Source organism: Nyctereutes procyonoides, unplaced genomic scaffold, assembly GCF_905146905.1.
Source record: "Nyctereutes procyonoides isolate TBG_1078 unplaced genomic scaffold, NYPRO_anot_genome, whole genome shotgun sequence".
NCBI lineage: Eukaryota > Metazoa > Chordata > Mammalia > Carnivora > Canidae > Nyctereutes > Nyctereutes procyonoides.
The window spans coordinates 17,189,656-17,212,642 of NW_026575133.1; the positions used below are offsets into that span (position 1 = coordinate 17,189,656).

The following is a 22,987-nucleotide window of genomic DNA, read 5'->3' on the forward strand; positions in this document are numbered from 1 at the left end:
GAATGCGGACCCGGAATCTCGCCCCATGCTGAATCTGGCGCTCCGAATGTCCAGCCGAGCCGGGGAAACGCTCTGGAAGGGGCGGGGTGGTTGGGGCCGGTGGTAAAAATTACGGGGCCCCGGAATTCCAACGGTTTGTGCCTGAGCCCTGGAATGCACGGCCACGGGAAAGAAAAAGGTGTCGTGTGCGTGGAGTGCGGGGCTGGCGGAGGGTGAGGTGAATGTGCCGTTGTGAAACGGAAGGCCGGCCAGCGCTTCCTCTCGCCCCACACGAGACCCTCCCGCGGGCCCCCGCGGCCGCGCGTGGACTGTCCGGAGAGAACATGGCGGCCCCCAGAGCCCGGGGCTGCAGCCTCGCGGGCCTGCTGCCGGCGCAGACCTCGCTGGAGTACGCCCTGCTCGACGCCGTCACGCAGGAGGAGAAGGACAGCCTGGTCTACCAGTATCTGCAGAAGGTGGACGGCTGGGAGCAGGACTTGTCAGTGCCCGAGTTTCCGGAAGGTGAGGGGCAGGCTCCGGGGTGGGGACCCCTGCCGGAACCTCCCCTTGCTGGGGGCCGCCGCCCTCCGCTGAGGCGGGGGCGAGGCGGGGGCGAGGCGGGGGGCGGGGGGTGCGACCGCGCGGCCGGGGCGCCTCGGCTGCCCTGCGGCTTCCCCCGGTCCCGAGGGTGGTCCCCCGGGGCGCGGCGACGTGCGCCTCGGCGTCCGCCCGGGGCTCGCGGGAACCCGGCGGACCTTCCATGCCTGCCCGCTCCTTCCCATCCTCTGCGCGCCCTGCCGGCGTTCGCGGCCCGCTCTGTGCTGCCCACGGACGTCAACGCCCACGGGGACTCTCGTATTTACTCCTCCCCTCCCCCCCCCGCCCCCCGGTGGCATCTGTTTTATCGTGGGGGAAACTGAGGCACAGGAAGGCTGGGTAACTGCCCGAGCCGGATGCCCCGGAGCCCCCGGACCGGCGTGCGTGTCCGCTGTGAACCGTTCTCCGTTCAGGGCCTTGGAACTCTGTGGTCATTTTTCCTTTTCTTTTTTCAAATCGAATCGATCACAGCCTGTCCCCAGGGTTCGGACGCCAGCCGAGTGTTTGGAACACCCGGGAACTGATATTCCCAGTAGCGCCCTTTGGGAAAGCACATCTTGCCGGTGATAAACGAAGCCGTACTTTGCCTTCTTTGGTTGGGACGGGCCTTGTTTTGTTGGTGTTGGCAGGTCTCCTGGGCGGACACTGACACCACATGTATAGTTAATGGGTTGGGTATGGCCGGGGTCAGTATCTCATGGGAGATGCAGCAGAACCTTGCCTTTCACAACAGTCTTGTGTGGCTTTCCAAGCCTTTTGCTCCCACCTTCGAACGTGCTTTTTTTTTTTTTTTTTTCCCCGTTACTAACCCTATACAGAATCTGAAATATTGGGGGGGGGGGTGATGGCAGGAGAATCAGGTGCAAGACTGCTTATCCCGTCAAAGACACTAAGAGATGAGACATGCGCATATTCTTTAAAAAAAGTTTGTAAGAAAAAAAAATAATAAAATAAAATAAAAAGTTTGTAAGAAGTTAGTTACATAACATCGTGCTAGAAAGTAGCGGGAGACCCGCTAGGTTTGGGGACGGTGTTTTTATTTTCTAGTGTTGTTTATATATTCGCAGTGGGTGTATTTTATTACCAGGAGATAGGACCTTAGTGACTCATAAATAATACAGCAAACTATTCAGGCTTCGTATCTGACGTAGTCAGATTTTCTGCTGGATCTGATTATTGAGCTCAGGATACTAGATAACCGGTTTCTTCTTGGTTTCATTATCGGTGAACTAGAATCAAGAAGTCATAAACAGGGATCCCTGGGTGGCGCAGCGTTTTAGCGCCTGCCTTTGGCCCAGGGCGCGATCCTGGAGACCCGGGATCGAATCCCACATCGGGCTCCCAGTGCATGGAGCCTGCTGCTTCTCCCTCTGCCTGTGTCTCTGCCTCTCTCTCTCTCTCTCTCTCTCTCTCTCTGTGACTATCATAAATAAATAAAAAAAAATAAAAAAAAAGAAGTCATAAACATACTCTATCTCAGAAACAAGTGTACTTTGTTCATCTCTTCAAAGAGATATGTTTATGGGAAACTGTGGTATAAAGGATGATTTCAGACAGATCTGGGATGAAATCCTAGTTCATTTGTTGGCTGCACGAGCAAGGGACTTGATTTTTCCAAGCCTTATATGACTTCCTTATAAAATAGAACCAGTATTTAGCTTTCAGGTTAATTATGTGGATCAAAGGTAATATAGCTAAAGTTCTTAGTTTGTGTGATATCTCAATAAATGTTGATGGCTTTTTAAAATTATTTTCATTGTGATTATTGTTATTGTAAAATTTATCACTATTGTTATTATTAAGCCTGGTAAGCCCAATAACTGACACGCAAGAATACTTTCTTTACCCTCCAGTCTAAGTCACACTTGACCTTTTACAGAAAATACATTTAAAAGACCGATTCATAAATATTTTGCAATTAAAATATGAAATATACATTAGTTTGAAGTTTTATATAATCGATCTGGTATACAATGAACACTTTATTAAAATGCATAATTAAGAGCTCACTCTACCCTAAAACCTTACTAGGTGGGACTAATTAAGGCAGAAATGCTAGTTTGATTTGCAGCTATTAGTTTTTTTTTTTTAGGATTTTGTTGTGAGTAACTCCAGTGACTGTTATTAGTCATTAACTGTTATTATTCACTTAATTCCACCCAACTTTGGCTTTCAGTTTCTATAAACTGTTTCCAAATACTCGCTTTGAGATATAATTTAGTGGCTGCATTTACTTACAAATAATAAACTCATTATCTTTGTTTTTCTAAATTGGTAAATAGAGATACTGTACTTTAAATTTTTAAGAAAAATCTTTATAGTGCATAGCTAAAATTGTAAGTCATGCTCAAGTAATTATAAATTCTGATTTACAAAAGTACAGATTAATGAGATTCCATTTTTCTTTGGAGGGAAGGGAACACATTCTTCATCGATATTAATGTTGCTTCCATGAAATCTATAATAGTGCATTTTGCTTAACTTTGCATTTAAAGTATTTTGTATTTAAGGTCTTATTCAAATCCAGAGCACTTTAGTTCGTATGAAATTGGCTTAGGCATTTTGTATGTTTATATTTTAACACTTTGCTCCTTTTTGAGTTTAGTCCTGTCTCGAAATTCTTAAGATTGAGCTTCGTTCTCAAAGCTCATTTGAACCGGATTGTGTCCTCTTAATATCTGATATTTACTCTTGTTTTTTCCTAAATGTGTTGGATCTTGCTTTCTTTCACACACAGACTATTTCACTATTTCTGAAAGAATCTAGTCACTTTTTTTTAAACTATATTTGCATACTGCCCCATAGTAGCATCTTTCCCATTTTACCCCAACCCCTCATCCCTTCCTTAGAAGTAATACTGGTTTACATACATTTCAATGGAAAGTTTTAGATGATTATCCTTGCCTTTTCCTTTAATCATGATAATTTATTTTGTGTAAATTTCAGGATTAGAATGGCTGAACACAGAAGAGCCTCTTTCTGTCTACAAGGATCTGTGCGGAAAAGTAGTCATCCTTGATTTCTTCACCTACTGCTGCATAAACTGTATTCACCTGTTGCCTGATCTTCATACATTAGAACACACATACTCTGATGAAGGTATCTGCCCTTTAATTGGTTTCTAACAGACTGTCCTGGCATAGGCACCGGAGGAGTAGCTGACTCATTTGCTCATAGGAAAATGAACATTTGGCAAGACTTCAATGATTCTAAAAGTAATTTGTAATCTATGATTTAAGGACTTCATGTACCTTCTCATGAAGAGTTAAGCTTAGTGATAATGGTTTGCCTTCCTAAAGAACCAGCATTTAGTACATTTTTTTCCTAAGGTTTAAGGACATAATTTACTTTCTTATGATCAAGTATTTTTAAAAGTTCATTTTGTATATTTAGACTTACCTAAATTTTTCCTATGAGAAAATGAAACTTGTGACTCTAATCTTACACTCTTCTCACTAAGATATAAAGGTTTGAAGTTCTTATTAGGAAATGTGATTAGGCTTCCTTTAATTTCAGATGACATGAACTACAGTGGAATGCCAAATATTATAGCAGATACTTTTTCTGTGACCCTGCTTTATTAAAAAATGATTTAGAAAGGTTAATGTTTTCCAAAGCACACTAGGAAATCCTCTTTTATGGTATTACAAATTCTGAAGATGTAAGAGATTACTTAGTATTTGCTTTAGAACTTTGAAATATTTTCAGATCTTTTTTCTCTTGTTTTCTTTCTGAAAAGGAGAGCATATGGGGTGAATGCAACTAATTAAAGGTTCCATTTAATTAGTCTTAAATTAATTGAAGCTCCACAGTTGGAGTGATAAAAAGAAGAGGGGATCAATGATCTTAGAGTAAAAATGAGATTGGAGCATTGAAAGATAACTTAGTTTTTAAAAAGGAGTAATTTTTAAAAAGGAGTAATAGATTAAAATCTTCAGTACCAGTAGAACCCCTGATGCTTGTAAATTGTAATACATTCTCTCTTGAAATTGCCAGTGAGATTTATCAAGAACTCCGGTATTCCTGGTAGCTAAGTCATGTTTTCATAAATTTATCTGTATTAATTTGAGAAATAAGAGTATCTCATTACCTCCTGGTTTTGGATGCCTGTGTGTCTTGGTCAAGCTCATGTAAGTAAGTGCATTTATTGAACATGTAGTATGTGCAGGGTACTCTGAACTGCCGAGGAAATATGTACCAGGAGTTGAATACAAAGCATTATGGAACCTGAAGAAAGGAGGAATTCACTTTGCCTAGAAGCATTGGAAAAGATTTCTCAGAGGGGGGAGACAGTTAAGCTGGAACTTGAAAAATGAGCAGGAGTATGGCTGAAAATGAAAAGGGAGCCGGAGGAAGCTGGCTGAGGAAGTGACAGGTAAATAAGCAGGGAAGCATGGAAGAGTAGGCTTCTTGGGGAGAGGTTAGGGTTAGGGTTCAGTGTGGCAGCATTGTAGCGACTTCTGGGAAGGTGAGTTAGGTTCTGACCAGTTGTGAAAGGTTTTGTTATTAAGAATGAACGTTTCTTAATAGCTTAGCCTTTGTCTTCCATTGAAGATACAGAGAGATATTTAAGGTTGTTTTTGATTTGTTACAGCAAATTGTGACAAAAAATTATTTTACATACAAATACACTTCTGAGAAGTAAGATACTTGAAGTGATCTCAACACTATAACGTCAAGGAAACATTACTTCAGTAATGTGCTACTTTATGAAAAAGCTGGTAACATAGAAATATTTTTACATTACAAGGACCCATTTCAAGAAGTTCTTAAATTTGCTTCACGTGTGGGATTAACCAGTTAAATTAACCAACTACAGTCTTCTGGAGATTATCTTAAATATGGTCAATTAACTTAATCGGTTGGTAATGCTGGTAAAATAGAGATATTTTATATTTTTAAAAATATACATTCAATTCATATACACAAAAGCAGGTGTACCCAGAGATATCACATAAAAGTTCAATAAGCTGTCACTAAGTTATTTTGCTTTCTTACAGCAATGTATCTTGTATCATTACTATCTACTATGTTTCTGAACGTTTTTGCAGCAAGGTTAATAGTTCTTGAAGTGAGATTCAGCAGCCTATTTTAAATTCCTTGGAATATTCAGTTCATTTTATCAGTAAGCCAGAAATGCTCAGCTAAGTGAGGAAGTGCTTATTAATTCTAAAACAGCCTGAAAATGATCCAAATTAATACCCAGTCTCTTTCCTTTGTAAAACAGCCTTTAAATCAAATTTGTAATGGTGACCAGTATCATTTTCACAATAGCAGGAGACATTATAAATGCCAGAGTATAAAGTAAACAGATATTTAATAGTAGTGAATGGTTCTGGTCTTTAGATATTTAAGAATGTAGCTGTGCCCAAAGCTTGTTATTAATAATGATTTAGCACGTTAACATTAAACGGACTGGTACCTCAGGTTTTAGGATTTTTTTTTCTGTTTCTACTTGTGAGTTTATAATTTGTCTTTTTATACTAGATGCATTAATGGTATGTTATTATGTAATACCCAAATTTAGCACAATGGCTATTAAGGAAAGGTACTCTTGAGTTATAAGAAAACATCTATTAGGAACACGACACATTTTAAAATGTGACTGCTAGGTATATGTTAATGTATAATTATATCAGACTTTTTTTTTTAAAGATTTTATTTATTTATTTATGAGAGACACAGAGAGAGGCAGAGACATAGGCAGAGGGAGAAGCAGGCTCCCTGTGAGGAGCCTGATGGGGGATTAGATCCCAGGACCCTGGGATCACGACCTGAGCCAAGGCAGATGCTCAACCACTGAACCACCTAGGTGCCCCTGATTAAATCAGACTTAACCTAATGCCATGGTACTACAGGATAATTGCTGGTACTCTCACTATGTAGTAGATACATTTTTCTGTTTTATGCTTTTTTAAAAATTAGAAGAATGCAGTTCTAATTTTATAATAAAACTAAACCTTTCAGTGAGTCCATTTATAATTCGATTGTCAAAGTTCCCAGTACCATCCCCAGGTTCCTTAATTCTTTAGGAGGACTCGCAGCTCTAACTTGATACAGCTAAAGGATACAAAGTGAAAGCAGCAAAGGGAAAAGGTGCTTGGGTGAGGCTAAGTCCAGAGGAGACAAAACATAGGCTTCCTCCTCTCTTAGTGGAATCATACAAAACAACTTAATTCCCTAGCAAGGAGTTGTTACAGCACATTTGAAATGTTACCAGGGACTCTCATTAGAGACTCAGCAACCAAGGTTTTTATTGGGGGCTGCCTAAATAGGCAGCTTCTGCCTGGTGGTATGTATGTTAATTCTCATCTGCATACATTTTATATATTTTTTTGCAGCAGTCCATATATATTATTTTGTTTTTAAATAGATGAAGTATGGGCAGCTGGGTGGCTCAGCAGTTTAGCGGTACCTTCAGCCCAGGGCATGATCCTGGAGACCCAGGATCGGGTCCCACGTCGAACTCCCTGCATGGAGCCTGCTTCTCCCTCTGCCTCTCTCTCTCTGTGTGTCTCTCATAAATAAATAAAAATCTTTAAAAAAAATAAGTAGCTGAAGTATGATGGGAATATTGGTCAATTTATGACAGACTAGTTCTAGGATGTTTCAGGAGAGACACAGGGCAACGTAAGTTTTTGAAATTCTAAAAAAAAATTCACATTTGGCTCTGTGCTTTAGTGTTCAGTGATTCAGATCATTTCGTGTTTCCATTGTTTTTTAGTATAAAACCTAAATTCTTACCTCTGCATATGCTTTTCTTCTTCCCTCAGGGTGTTCTAGCCTTAGTTCCTCAGGGTCACTGTTCCTCTTGACTTAACTCAGTGGTCACTCTGCTTGGAATACCCTTATGCTTTCTTGCTTAGTAAAGTATCATGTTTGTCTTTTAGATCTTAGAATGTCTCCATTTATAATTTTGTAACATGTAAAACTCAACTGTTTTCAATCCTTGTATTTAACTAGGTTATTACAGTGTTTGTGATTAAACTATGCTTTCTACTATATATTATTATAAATATAACAATTTTGTATATATTGCTATATACAATTGTAATCTAGTACAATTCTATATATCTACATCTCTCTGAAAAATAAGACCTTTGAAGCTTTTAAAATGATTTTTTGAATTTGTTATTACTAATATTTTATAAGCAGTTATTTTTTTTCCTGTTTTTTTTTTAATAAATTAATTTTTATTGGTGTTCAATTTACCAACATACAGAATAACACCCAGTGCTCATCCCGTCAAGTGTCCCCCTCAGTGCCCGTCACCCATTCACCCCCACCCCCCGCCCTCCTCCCCCTCCACCACCCCTGGTTCATTTCCCAGAGTTAGAAGTCTTTATGTTCTGTCTCCCTTTCTGATATCTCCCACACATTTCTTCTCCCTTCCCTTATATTCCCCTTCACTATTATTCATATTCCCCAAATGAATGAGAACATACACTGTTTGTCCTTCTCCGATTGACTTATTTCACTCAGCATAATACCCTCCAGTTCCACCCACGTTGAAGCAAATGGTGGGTATTTGTCGTTTCTAATGGCTGAGTAATATTCCGTTGTATACATAAACCACATCTTCTTTATCCATTCATCTTTCGATGGGCACTGAGGCTCCTTCCACAGTTTGGCTATTGTGGACATTGCTGCTAGAAACATCGGGGTGCAGGTGTCCCGGCGTTTCATTGCATCTGAATCTTTGGGGTAAATCCCTAACAGTGCAATTGCTGGGTCGTAGGGCAGGTCTATTTTTAATTCTTTGAGGAACCTCCACACAGTTTTCCAGAGTGGCTGCACCATTTCACATTCCCACCAACAGTGTAAGAGGGTTCCCTTTTCTCCGCATCCTCTCCAACATTTGTTGTTTCCTGCCTTGTTAATTTTCCCCATTCTCACTGGTGTGAGGTGGTATCTCATTGTGGTTTTGATGTGTATTTCCCTGATGGCAAGTGATGCAGAGCATTTTCTCATGTACATGTTGGCCATGTCTATGTCTTCCTCTGTGAGATTTCTCTTCATGTCTTTTGCCCACTTCATGATTGGATTGTTTGTTTCTTTGGTGTTGAGTTTAATAAGTTCTTTATAGATTTTGGAAACTAGCAGTTATTTTATATGGCTTCTTCTTCCCTCCTCCCTCCCTCTTTTCCTCCTTCCTTCTGTCTCTTCCTTTCCTTCCATATTTTATTGATCCCTGTGCTGGCAAAAGATTCATAAAGTGAAGAATCTTTTACATTCTGTTTTTTATTGTGTGCGATTAACAGGAAAAAGCAAAATTTTTAAAAAATCTCTATACTTTAAATTGACACTAAAAATGTGAGGCATCGTTACTTAGCAGTTGTCTTTGTAGATTAATATAGATGTTCTATTTAGACAATATGATATGGTCTATATATTATATAAATACATAAATTTCTTCACTATTCATGTCCCATCTATTCATTGTTTTATTTTCTACTATGTACTAAGCACTGTGCTAGTGAAAAATAAAACATGCATTATCCCTAAATAATGATTAGGAATTACAGTCTTGTTAACAGGGGCAAGACTTATAATCAAATATTCACAAATATTTTTATAATTTCTGATTAGTGCTAAGAAGGAAAATCATAGGGTGCTATGAAAACAAATAATGGAGTTTAATCTGGAGAAATTAAGGCTTTCTTAAGAGTAAAAATTGAGTTTGAGGTCTAAAAGAAGTATAGATTTACTAGATGAGAAAGGGTGAAGAACCACCCTTTCCAGGCTGAAGGAGCATTGTGTGTTAAGCATCAAAGCAAGAGGAGTAATGATATTCTGGAGGAACTGAAGGAAGGCCAGGTTATTATAACACCCTGAGGGGAGGCGTGAAAAGGGGTGGAGAACATGCTGGAGAGCTGAGATTTGGTTTTTATACAAAGGACAGTGGAAGATTTTCTAGAAGAGGGTGACAAGATGAGATTTGTGTTTGTTTAAAGATTAGTTCCACTCCCAGGTGGATAACTAATTAGTGGACAAGAGTGGATACAACAGATCTGTGACAAGGCTATTGTGGTCCCTGTGTGACATGATAATAGCGTGAAACTAGTTATAGAGAGATAAGATTAATAGGATTTGGTCATGGATTAAATATGGATGGTGAAAGAAGGCTCTTTGGTTATTACAGAGATATCCTAGGTAGGTTTTTGGCTTATATAATTGGACAGATGTTAGTGCCATTCAGTAGAAGGAAACACGATAGAAAGGACAGCTTTGGAGGGGGACGTCATGAGTTTATTTTAAATTATCTGTGGGATCCCTGGGTGGCGCAGCGGTTTGGCGCCTGCCTTTGGCCCAGGGCGCGATCCTGGAGACCCGGGATCGAATCCCACATCGGGCTCCCGGTGCATGGAGCCTGCTTCTCCCTCTGCCTGTGTCTCTGCCTCTCTCTCTCTCTCTCTCTGTGTGTGTGACTATCATAAATAAATAAATAAATAAAATTAAAAAATAAATAAATAATCTGTGAGACTTGCACTTCATTCTCCATGTGACTTCCATTGCTCTGAAGGATAATCTAAAAAAATCCTTTAAATGACTTACAAGGTCGATCCTATCTATAGGTTTATTCTTTTTTGACCCACAGTCCCCTTCGTTGTATGTGCTTAGTCAGGTATTTCAGTCTCTTCGTTCATGCACTCTTTTTTGCATGTATTGTTTTCTCTCCATGGATCTCCTTCCTTATGCTCTTCATCTAGTTAACACCTTTTCACAGCTCCCATCTCCCCATAATCTTTACTTCTTCAAAGAGGTGTTGGGTATGTTTATCAGAAGGAATATATATATGTATATTTTGAAGTAATAATGTATTATATATACACATACTATATCACACATGTAAAATATATAGATATTTGACTTACAGATTCTTAATTTATTGGGTTATAATCATCACCATAATAATTTTAGATGTTCATATTGTCCCTCTTTGACAAATGGAATCCTCTTTAGGCTATCACTGATGTCCTTTTGACATGTCCTTATCACTTTTTGAGCACTTCCTTACTTGTCACAACACAATATTTAAAGGTTCCTCTTGTACTTTCCCAGCCCCTTACCTGAATCGGCCATTTTTCCAGGGAGCTTTGATTCCTTTTAGTATTAAATATTGGGAATGGTTTTGAGAAACCAAGATCCTGTGTTTATTGCCACTGGGATGTCTTTGCTTCTGGTCACTCTCAACTAAATTTAAAATTTACTTAGACTAGTCCTCCCCACTCTCCATGAGGTTATGTTATTCATTTGAAGTACAGCTAGATACATTTGTTTATATTTTTAATTTTGTTTTTGAAGATATAAAATTTAAATATGGTCCTGAAAGTCAGAACCATACAGAAAGTATAGTTCCATCTACTCGTCTCTTCTGTTTCCCTTTTCCTTTTCTTTCCATCCCATTCTTCCATTCTATTGTCTCTTTAAAAAAAAAAAAATACTGGGGATCCCTGGGTGGCGCAGCGGTTTGGCGCCTGCCTTTGGCCCAGGGCGCGATCCTGGAGACCCAGGATCGAATCCCACGTCGGGCTCCCGGTGCATGGAGCCTGCTTCTCCCTCTGCCTATGTCTCTCTCTCTCTCTCTCTCTCTCTCTCTCTCTCTCTGACTATCATAAATAAATAAAAATTTAAAAAAAAATACTAATGGTGACTTACTCTAGATGTTTTTGTGCATTTTGCTTTTTCAAATATAGCTATGTATCCTGGCAGCCACTCCATATAGAGAACTTCCTGATTATTTTTAATAGCTACGTAGCACCTCTTTGTGTGTGTGTGTGTTGTAATTTATAACAATAAATATTCAGTCATTGTCCTATGTATTGACCGTTAGGTTGTTTTCAATATTTAGCACTTACAAACAGCTTTGTGAATATGTCTTTATATCACTGGTGGCCTATCTTAAGCGTAAATTCCTAGAAGAGGGATTGCTGGGTCAAAGTTAAACGCATATAATATAGTTTTACTGGGTATTGCCATATTCTGCACCAGGAGGGTTGGTTGTACTAGTTTGCATTCCTGCTAAGACGGTGTGAAGGGTGCTGCTTTCCCCACTCCTGCTCCAGTAAAATGTATTGATGTGGTTTTTAATTTGTACTGATTTAATAGGTGAGAAACTGTATCTTGGTGTAGTTTTATTTATATTTTAAGTAAATGCTACACCCAACATGGGACTCAAACTTATGGTCCTGAGGTCAAGAGTTGCATGCTCTGGGATCCCTGGGTGGCACAGCGGTTTGGCGCCTGCCTTTGGCCCAGGGCGCGATCCTGGAGACCCGGGATCGAATCCCACATCAGGCTCCCGGTGCATGGAGCCTGCTTATCCCTCTGCCTGTGTCTCTGCCTCTCTCTCTCTCTGTATGACTATTGTAAATAAAATTAAAAAAAAAAAAAGAGTTGCATGCTGCAATGGGTGAGCCAGCCAGGTGCCCCTTGATGTATTTTTAAATTGCATTTTAGAGTGTGATTGAAAATCTTTTCATGCTTATTTGTAGCTATTTATTGTAAGTGGGGTTTTGTCTACCATTATATACTCCAACTGATTATTGTCTAGGTACATAAAAACTATTTGTTTTTATCTGTTAATTTTATATTCTGCTTTCTGAGTCTTTTACCACTTGGTTTAGTTTTATGATTGATTCTCTGTGGTTTCTCGAAAATGCAATATTATCTGCAAAGAATTTTTCCAAATCTTATGTCTATAGTTGATTTCTATTCTCTAATTTGGTTGGCTAAAAACTCCCTCCCCCCCAAAAAAAATAAAAATAAAAATAAAAACTCCCTCCCAGTTCATTATTTGATAGTAGTAAAGACAGTGGGCATCTTTGCCTTGTTCTTTATCTTACTGGAAATACATATCATTTTTCTCTGTTAAGTAAGAGGCTGGTTTTAGGATTTAGTTTATTTGCTCAGTTAACGAAGTATCGGACAAAATTTAAGTAAATTATATCTCAATATAACTGATGTTAAAAACAGGAATCTATCCTATTTCTGAGTTTGGAGGAGAATGGAGGCCATCTGATTTTGAATCTCTTCACTTATCTCTTCCTCTCCTTTTAAACGTAAAACCAAAAAAGAGTAAAACCACACTTGATCATTCATTCAGTAATACTAGGAGACAAAGAATATCATGGCCCTCAAATTATCTGTAAGTTGAGAAATAAACTGAATTCCATTAAAGGTCCTCTTCCTGCAAGCCTGCAAGTGCTAGAACGGGAATGGGAGAGGCTTAAAAGATTCCATGAAAAAAAGAAGAGTGGTTCAGAGGTCTTGGGCGAGGCATAGAGTAACCCCCTTACCAGTAGAAAGAGAAACTCCAACACTAAGTGCAAAGTACTGAACACAGGTTTAGATCATATCACCAGCCCTTGAAAGAGTAGGGGCTTAAGAACGGAAGCCTCAGAGAAGCATTGCTTCTTGGAGGGAATCAGATACAGAGGTGTGATTTTCTTTGAAGATACTACTTCTACTTAAAGTGAATCAGTGAATGAGTTGGGAAAGTTAAGGATCTTGCAGAAAACAAAGAGTATATATATCAATCTCTCCTTCCAACAATGCTATCCAAAAATGAAACTTCACAGAAAAAGGGAACTATCAGAAAAGTGCACTTTCACTCAACCTAGGAGCCTTGTCCACAAAATGGGTGGGAATATTAAAAAGCAGATCTCATCCATATAAAACTGTAAATAGCTGAAAATGTGATTCAGAGTTGAAATGTAGATTAACTTCTTACTTAAAAATGATCCACAGAATTGACAAAAACTTTAACACATTCCTCTATATTGAATTATATATCCTCAGACATAATTTAGGAGCAATGATAAAAGGATCTTGAATCAGGATTTCGAAAACTAAGAAGGGAATTGTGACACCCCCCCCCCCCGCCGCCGCCCAAAGAGGTAGGAAATGAGTGGTGATTGAATTCTGAAAAGAAATAAGAAGATCAGAATTATGTAAGAAATAAAGACTAAATTACAAGGTGCCCAAGGGGCAATGAATTCATATAAAAATGTTATAAGGTGCATTGAAGTAAAGCAGAAGGTAAAACAAACTTAGAGATTGAAAATAATCTAAAAAAGAAAAGTAAAAACAGGAAATGAATAGAAAGACAGGCAGAGTCCAACATAAGACTGCTTGGAGACTGAAGTCAAAAATCATAACAACTAACTAAAACTAATATGTAAAATTAGAATCCAGTCTTGGATTCTGGAAATAAAAAACCTTGAATCTGCATATTGAACTACCAGATACCAGGGAAAATTAACACAGAACAACAGCCCAAGAAGTATCCTACTTGAAACTATTACACTTTAATGAGATTTTAAAATTATCTTCAGCACTTTCAGGAAAAATGATCACTTTTAGGAGCATGTAAATTAGATGGGACAGACTTTATACAAATAACATACAGAGCAAGGCAGTGGTACATTTTCAAGAATCTTATATAGAGAAACTACAAACCAAGGATATTAAACCAGCTATCTTTCAAGATTCAGTCAGGGTTATGGAAAAGTTTTGAATGTCTAAGAACTCAGAATCACCTGTGAATAGATGCACCTGTGAATCTAATTTCTGGTAAATCTACTTGAGAAACAGCTTCTTCTAACCAGGGGTGACTAAGGAAACTGCCAGATGGATGGATGAAGATATCATATGTGTATTCATGATAAGGAATAATAAAGGATTTATTATAGGCACTTGACCTTGTATAGTTGTAGGAGCTGTATATCTAGTCTACATGTGACTGTTACTTGTGCGTCTGCTGCCTCAACTAGAAGTCAGCAGATCTGGCAATTAAAAAGGAAAGATGGATATGAAATAAGGGAGAGCAAGAGCAGACTGCCATCTGCAAGCATGACCTGGAACCCAGGTAAACTTCAACCTAAATAGTGAGGTGACCAACAGAATTAAGTCGGTGTCCTTTGCTGTGGAGCTAAACATTCATCTGATGCAGGAGTTGGAGAAGCTGAGGGAGGAGATCTGGCAGGAGCTGTAGTACATCTATGGGGTATACATAGCTCCTATCCCACAACCAGCCACCAAGGTGAGACAGCAGATAAGCTACAAAGTGTGTGTAATGCAGTAGCATGTGGTGCGCTGCACCAGTCTTCCAAGCAAAAGAGAATATGGCACCTGCTCTTAAACCTCCGAGTTTGCTCATAAAATCTCTCTTATGGGAGAGGATAAGAACTAAGCCGGGAGTAGAATACTGGAAAACGGTTCCATTTTAGCTAAATTGGCAAAATATAAATCTGTCACTGGTGGGTAGAAGAATAATATAAAATCATATAGAGGTAGAAAGAATACAGCTAAAGAGAGGGGAAAAAAGAGGGAGAGAATGGGAAACAAAACTATTGATTATTGTATACGTAACAGGTGGGAATTAAAGGATGCCATTTAAAAATGATTGACCAGGGGTGTTTGGATGTCTCAGATGGTTGAGTGACTGACTCTTGGTTTTGCCTCAGTTCAGAATCTCAGGATTGTGAGATCAAGCCCGGCATCCGGCTCCGTGCTCAACATGGAGTTTGCTTGAGATTCTCTCTCCCCCTCTCCCAATGCTCCTCCCCTGGCATGTTCTCTCTCGTTCAAATAAATAAGATCTAAAAAAAAGATTGACCAGATAATAAAAGGTTATGAAAAGTGGAGTTTGATACTTTTAAAAATGATAAAAAGCTTTAAGGCAAAGGTAACAACTAGATTAAAAATACAAACCCTCCTAAAGTCCAAAGAAATTTTTTTAATTAAGTTTTTTATTTTAATTCCAGTATAATTAAGATATAGTAAATTAGTTTCAGGTATGCAATATAGTGATTCAACAATTCCATACATAGTGTTCATTGTGACAAGTGTACCCTTAAGCCCCATTACCTATTTCACCCATCCTCCCATTCTGCTCCCCTCTGGTAACCATCAGTTCTCTATAGTTAAGAGTCTGTATTTTAGTTTGTCTCTTTCTCTCTTTTTTCCTTTGCTCATTTGTTTCTTAATTCCACATGTGAGTGAGATTGTATATTTGTCTTTAACTTACTTCACTTGTCATTATACTCTCTAGCTTCATCCATGTTGTTGCAAATGGCAAGATTTCATGCATTTTTATGACTGAATAATATTTTAAATTTTTTTATTTTTATTTATTTTTATTTATGATAGTCACACAGGGAGAGAGAGAGAGAGAGAAGAGACACAGGCAGAGGGAGAAGCAGGCTCCATGCACTGGGAGCCCAACGTGGGATTTGATCCCGGGTCTCCAGGATCTTTGGGCCAAAGGCAGGCGCCAAACCGCTGCGCCACCCAGGGATCCCTGAATAATATTTTATATGTATATATCTATCACATCATTTTAATTCCCAAAGAAATTTTTTTACAAAAAAGGACACACCATATAGAGAAACATAGACAAATATATATACAGAAATTACAATAGAGGATAATATGAAAGAATTGAGATCAGACATACCAATTGTGTCAATAAGTTTAACCTCTTCTGGAAAGAAAATATCCATCAATTCCTATTTATTTCTATTTATATCTTTATTACTCTTAATCAGGAATAGATGTTGGATTTTGTTTTTCTTTTTTGCACCTCATTAATTCTTGGCTTTATTTTCATTTCTTTCCCTGTGCTTGCTTTTGGTTTGTTTTGTTGTTTTCCTCAATTTTTTTTTAAATTTTCATTATGATAAGTGTACTCTTTAATCCTGTCACCTATTTCACCCACCTCCCCTCTGATAAACATCAGTTCTCAATAGTTATGAATCTGTTTCTTCATTTGTTTCTCTCCTTTTTATCCCTTTGCTCATTTGTCTCAAATTCCACAAATGACTGAGATTATATGGTATTTTTCTTTCTCTGACTTATTTCACTTAGCATTTTACTCTCTTAACTCTACCCATATTGCAACTGGCAAGATTTCATTCTTTTTTATGGCTGAATAATATTCCATTGTATGTATATACTACATATTTATCCATTCATTTATGGAAATTTGGGCTGCTTCCATAGTTTGGCTATTGTAAATAATGCTGCAATAAATACAGGGATGCATATATCCCTTTGAATTAGTGTTTGTGTGTTTTGGGGATAAATACTGAGTAGTGTGATTACTGGCTTGTAGGGTAGTTGTATTTTTAATTTTTTAGGGAACCTCCGTACTGTTTTCCACAGTGGCTGCACCAGTTTGCATTGCCACCAACAGTGCAAGAGGGTTCCTTTTTCTCCACATACTCACCAACATTTGTTTCTAGTGGTATTGATTTTAACTATTCTGGCAGGTGTGAGGTGATACCTCTTTGTAGTTTTGATTTGCATTTCGCCGATGATAAATGATGTTGAGCATCTTTTCATATATCTGTTGGCCATCTAGATGTCTTCTTTGCAAAAATGTTCATGTCTTCTGCCCATTTTTAAATTGGGTTATTTGTTTTGCGGGTGTTGAGTTGTATTTGTTCTTTATATATTTTTGATCCTGTTCATTGGACGTATCATTTGCAGATATCTTCTCCCATTCAGTAAGTTGACTTTCAATTTTGTTGATTATTTCCTTTGGTGTGCAGAAACTTTATTTTGATGTCAAACCAGTAATTTTTGTTTTTATTTCTCTTACCTCAGGAGATATACCTAGAAAAACATTGCTGTGGCTGATGTTAGAGAAATTAACAATTGCCTATGTTCTTGTCAAGGATTTTTAGAGTTTCAGGTTTCACATTTAGGTCTTTAATCCATTTTGAGTTTATTTTTGTGTATGGTGAAAGAAACTGGTCCACTTTCATTATTTTGCATGTAGCTGTCCAGTTTTCCCAGCACCATTTGTTGAAGACACTGTCTTTTCCCCATTGTATAGTCATTCCTCCTTTGTCAAAGATTAATTGAGCATGTAATTATGGGTTTATTTCTGGGTTTCCTTTTCCATTGATCTTTGTGTCTGTTTTTTTTTGCCAGTACCATACTGTTTTTATTGCTGCCACTTTGTAGTATAACTTGAAGTTTGGAACTGTGTTACCTCTGGTTTTGTTTTTCAAGATTGCTTGGCTGTCATTTTGTGTGGTTTTGTGTGTGTGTGTATATATTTTCCTAGATTTTTACAGCAGGGTGGTTAATTATCTATTTTAATTTTTTATATAAATGTTTAAGACTTTGTTAAGACTATGAATTTCTTCTGTCCGTGCATTAAGTAACCCCTGTAAATTATGATATATAGTATTTTCATTATCATTTTTTAGAAATTCTGTAATTTTGACTTCTGTCTCACCTTTCTATCAAGTTGATAGAAAATGTTTAAATCTCTAAGTGGAAAGCTATGAGATAATAGAAAATATATATATTGGTCTCTGGCCTGAGTTCCTGGTACAGAGGTCCTAAAACTCTTGTGACTTCCTAAGTGATAAAAACACTAGGTTATCTTTTGTTTTAATATTTCTTGGTTTTTTTTTGTGTGTTTTGTTTTGTTTTGTTTTTACCCCAGTTCTTGACAGAGTTCTTGAATCTCTTGGAATTTCCCGGGAGATTAACAATGTGTTTCATTCTGAAGGGACCTTTGGTGGGCTTTCTGGATGGGAGCTGGTCACCAGAAGGAAAGAATAATACATGATAGAAGCTTGGGATTTTCAGCCCACACCCCGTTTTCCGGAGAGGGGGAAAGGAGCTGGAAATGGACTTAATGATCTATAATACTTATGTGATGAAGCCTCCATAAAAATCCCAGAGGTACGGAGTTCAAGAGCCTCCAAGTTGGCAAACATGTGAATGTGCTGGGAGAGTGGAGGCCTTGGTGAGAGCATGGAAGCTCCACCTCCACTCTCAGAACTTGTCCTGTCAGTTGTCCTCTGTCATTTGGATGTTCATCTGCATCCTTTATCATATCTTTTTATAATAAACTGTTAAACATAACTGTTTTCTTGAGTTTTGTGAGCTGTTCTAGCAAATAATTGAATCCAAGTGAAGAGTCAAAGTAATCTCTCAATTGACAAGTCCAACAGAAGTTGAGGATTACCTGGGGACCTATTACTTGTGGTTGGCATCTAAAGTGGCAGAGTTGTCTTGTGCGATTGAGGCCTTAACCAATGGCATCTGTACTAACTCTGGTTAGTATCAGAATTGAAACAAAGGACACCCACTCTGTTTCACAGATAATTGCCAAATTTGGGGGGGAAACCCCACACTTAGGATGTCAAAGTGTTGTGAGTGTGGTCATATTGTGAGAATAAAAGAGAAACACAGAAATAGTGTGTTTTTTTCTAAACAGAAGACCTTTTGGGGTGCCTCCGTGGCTCAGTTAGAGTGACTCTTGATTGCAGCTCAGGTCTTGATCTCAGGGTCATGAGTTTGGGCCTTTTGTTTTTTGTTATTAATATCCAGTTCGACTGTATTGTGGTTAGAGTGTGTTCTTTGTTTCCTTTGTGTGGTTGGTGTTTTTAAATACTCTGTGTATACCTCAGAGGAGAGCAAAATGTATTATCATGGTACAGTTTGATATGTATCAATAAGATCTACCTCACTGTTTATGTTAATTTGGCTTTCTATATATTATTTTTTGTCTACTTGACCTGGTTCACACTGAGAGTGGTGTGTTTCTGCTTTATTGAGTTGCTTTTATTACTTGGTACATGGATATTCATTACTGTTTTATCCTTGTTATGAATGCTTTTTGCATTAAAATGGTTCTTTGTCATTTAATGCTTTTAGGCTTGAAATCTACTTGTCTAGTATTAGGATCAAGACCTTTGTTTTGCTTTTGCTTGCCTGGTGCACATTGGCCTATCCCTTTATTTTTAGCTTTTCCGGTTAACTTTGTTTTAGTTGTATTTCTGATATGCAGAATGTATCCAGATCTTTTTTCTTTTAATGGATGAGTTAAGCCCATTCATATTTACTTATCATTATTATGCATAATCATTATATGTATTAGCTTTTATTTGTTGTGTTTCTTAACACAACAAATTTTATTTTACTAATTGCTTTAGTTAGAAAAAGTATTTTTTTATTGGTTATCTTTGAACTTACAACTTGTAAAAATGACAGATTATCTCTTTTAATCCTCAAAACTGACCTATGAGGCAGTTACTATTATTTTCCCAATTTTACAAATAAGAAAACTGATGCCCAGAGAGGTTAAGTAACTTGCCCAAAGTAACTCAGCCAGTAGTAAAGAAGGAATAGGACTCCAGAACTAATGATTTTTTTGGGGGAAAACTTTATTGTTGTATAATTGACACACAGTAAACTGCACATTTTTTAAGTGTATAATCCTTCCCACTCCTCCTCCCCTTCTTCCCAGTGCCTAAGCAAACAGTGATCATTGTGTTGTTTTTGTATGTATCTTCTTTCAAAATGTTTGTGGGTTTTTTTTTTTAATCTCTCATTTATGATGTGTCTTAACATGCTTTTTTTTTTTTTCATTTATCCTATTTGGAGTAAATTTCTTGAATTCTTGAACCTCTTAAATTTTGTAAATTTATATCTTCAGTCAAATTTTGGAAGTTTGGGCATTAATCAAATATTTTTTCTGCCCTCATCTATGATTCCAAATCTACATACATTAGATCTTTTGAAACTGTTCCACAGGTCCCTGAGGTTTTGTTCATTTGTTTTTCAGTCTTTTTTCTTTGTGTTCCTTAGATTGGATAATTTCCACTGAGTTTATCCAGTGAATTTATTTTAAATAGGTATTTTTGAATTCTAAAATTTTCATTTAGTTCTTTTTTATAATTTCTGTTTGTATTTCCTATCTTTTCATTCATTTCAAGTGTGTTTTTCTTTACCTCATGGAACATAGTTATAGTTCCCTTTAAAGTCTTTTTCTTCTAATTCATAATTATTTTGGTGCTGGTATCTGTCACTTGTTTTCATTGGCCTTCAGCTTTGCTGGTTGAATGTCTAAGTTCTAAGTTCTGTCTCTTTTATCAGTTCTGCTCTCTTTTCATCAGCTCAGCAATTCAATTCTCCATATTTTAAGCTTTGGCTGTGTTTTTGCAGGCCTGCCTCACAAGTGGTGTATAGTTTATAGGAGTTAAGCCAAGATAGTGTTCATACTCAGAAACGGGGAGCCCCCTTCTCAGCTCTCTTCCCTTTGGGGTTCCCACCACATCCTTCAGTCTTGCTGGCTCCTTGGGCCAGAAAGAGGTTTCCATTGTTTTCACCACCCTCATTGCTTCCTAACTGGGGCCTACCTCGGTGTAAAGCCATGAAGTGGAAAAAAAACATTGGAAACTCCCCTTCAGGGTTTGCTTCTTCACGTTTTGACCCCTTGTTAGCAATGTACCTGCTTTTGTGTATTTTCTAGGTCACTAGGCAGGGGTATGTGTACATGTGTGATGTGTTTTTTTGGGAGTTAATAGTTGCAGATGGAAGAATGAGCTATCAGGAAATTAAACCCCCCAATTTGCATGGTTTTATTTTTTCTTTATGCTGATGTGCATGGTTTTTGATGAGTGTGTTGGGAAATTATAATTTACATAGCCATTATTACCTGTGTTACCTTGGTAGTCAATATTGAGTTTTTTCTCTGAATCCAAACACTTTTTACTTTTTTTCCTATATCTTTTTGACATACTATGTTGATTAGGTAAAAGAAGTATCTTGTTCTTTGTTTTTAGCAGTTCTGCTATCTACAATTAAGGCTTGTTTTAAGAACTATATAATAGGAGTTTTAATAAATCAAAGACCTTATATTATAGAAACATCTTGTTTATATTTGTTCCATTAATCTGTAATGTAGGTAGGCCAGAAAAATCTAAGAGGATAATATAATGATAAATATTAGCAAAAAATAGTCATAGTCATTATGAATTTCAAAGGCACTTATAATAGGTAGGGGATAATAACAATATTTCAGTATCTTAATAAGAAATTAATGTGTTCTTTAAAAATTAAGACACAAAGAGGTTCAGTCCTGAAATAACCACATGATTTTCATTACATATTTTTACATAGTTACCAAGACTGTCATGAGATTTAGATGTTAATTTTTTTATGCATGTGTTTTTTTTTTTTTTAAGATTTATCTATTTATTTATTAGAGACACAGAAAGAGAGAGTCAGAGACACAGGCAGAGGGAGAAGCAGGCCCCATGCAGGGAGCCCGACATGGGACTTGATCCGGGGTCTTCAGGATCACACCCTGGGCTGAAGGCAGCGCTAAACCGCTGAGTCACCGGGGCTGCCCTATGCATGTGTTTAAATGCAGTTGAAGACACTATTTTAGGTCTGCCTTTAAAGAAAAAAGGCAAAACAAAACTCTTGTAGTGTTTATTAATGACTCATAAACTAATGTATGGATGATGACATTCAAACTTTAATACTTCCTAATGTTTAACTTATAATTTTTCCCATTTAGATGGTCTTCTGATTGTTGGTGTTCACTCAGCTAAGTTTCCAAATGAAAAAGTCCTGGATAACATTAAGAGCGCTGTTCTTCGATACAACATCACTCACCCTGTGGTTAATGATGCAGATGCCAGTCTTTGGCAAGAACTAGAAGTTTCCTGCTGGCCAACTCTGGTCATACTTGGACCCCGTGGAAATATGTTGTTTTCTTTGATCGGAGAGGGACACAAAGATAAATTATTTTTATATACTTCCATAGCTTTAAAGTATTATAAAGACAGGGGACAGATCAGAGATAATAAAATTGAAATAAAACTCTATAAAGATTCGTTGCCAGCTTCACCATTGCTGTTTCCTGGCAAAGTAACAGTGGACCAAGTTTCTAATAGATTGGTAATAGCAGACACTGGACATCATAGAATTTTGGTCGTCTGGAAGAATGGACAAATTCAGTACAGCATTGGAGGTAAAGTTTGCATCTAATTGTGATACGTAATATATTTTATAGTAAAAAAAATAGCTTGAGGAAGTGTATTAAAATTGAAATTTATCACCCTGGTTTTAGATCTAAAACAGGCTTTTATTGATATCTACATAGTTAATAAAATCTGTTAAGTACATTCTTATTAATCCTGCTTACTCAGGCTGAATTGACATCTAGTAACATAATAGCAAAGAGAAAAGTAATTCATCTTTTTGCAGTCCTGCTTTAATAACATATGCAGCATTAGTACTAAAGTAGGGGTATCTGCATTCCTAATGCAAATAAACCAGTCTTTTTTTTTTTTTTTTTAAAGATTTTATCCGTCTGTTCATGAGAGACAGAGAGAGAGAGGGAGAGAGGCAGAGACATAGGCAGAAGGAGTAGGCTCCCTGCAAGGAGCCAGATGTGAGACTGCATCCTGGATTCTGGGATCACGTCCTGAGCTGAAAGCAGATGTTCAACCACTGAGCTACCCAGGTGTCCCCAAATAAACTACCCGTATTCCTAAAACCTAGTGTTATTCTTAGTGTTCCTAGATATTGTTCCCCTAGCTCTTGGATTTTTCACATTTCTTCTTTTTCATTTTTATTAGAATATGTGTTT

General features: G+C 37.7%; 1 protein-coding gene across 1 annotated transcript in view; it reads left to right on the forward strand.

The window, feature by feature from the left end:
• The first annotated feature begins 87 nt into the window (after window positions 1–87).
• The window catches only part of NHLRC2 (NHL repeat containing 2), a 59,741-nt gene continuing 36,841 nt past the window's right edge, over window positions 88–22,987 (forward strand). Inside the window, exons 1-3 of the mRNA XM_055345869.1 lie at window positions 88–501; window positions 3,523–3,675; window positions 21,911–22,366. Coding sequence (XP_055201844.1) covers window positions 222–501; window positions 3,523–3,675; window positions 21,911–22,366 — 889 coding nt within the window. The 5' untranslated portion in view covers window positions 88–221. The remainder of the gene's footprint in view (window positions 502–3,522; window positions 3,676–21,910; window positions 22,367–22,987) is intronic.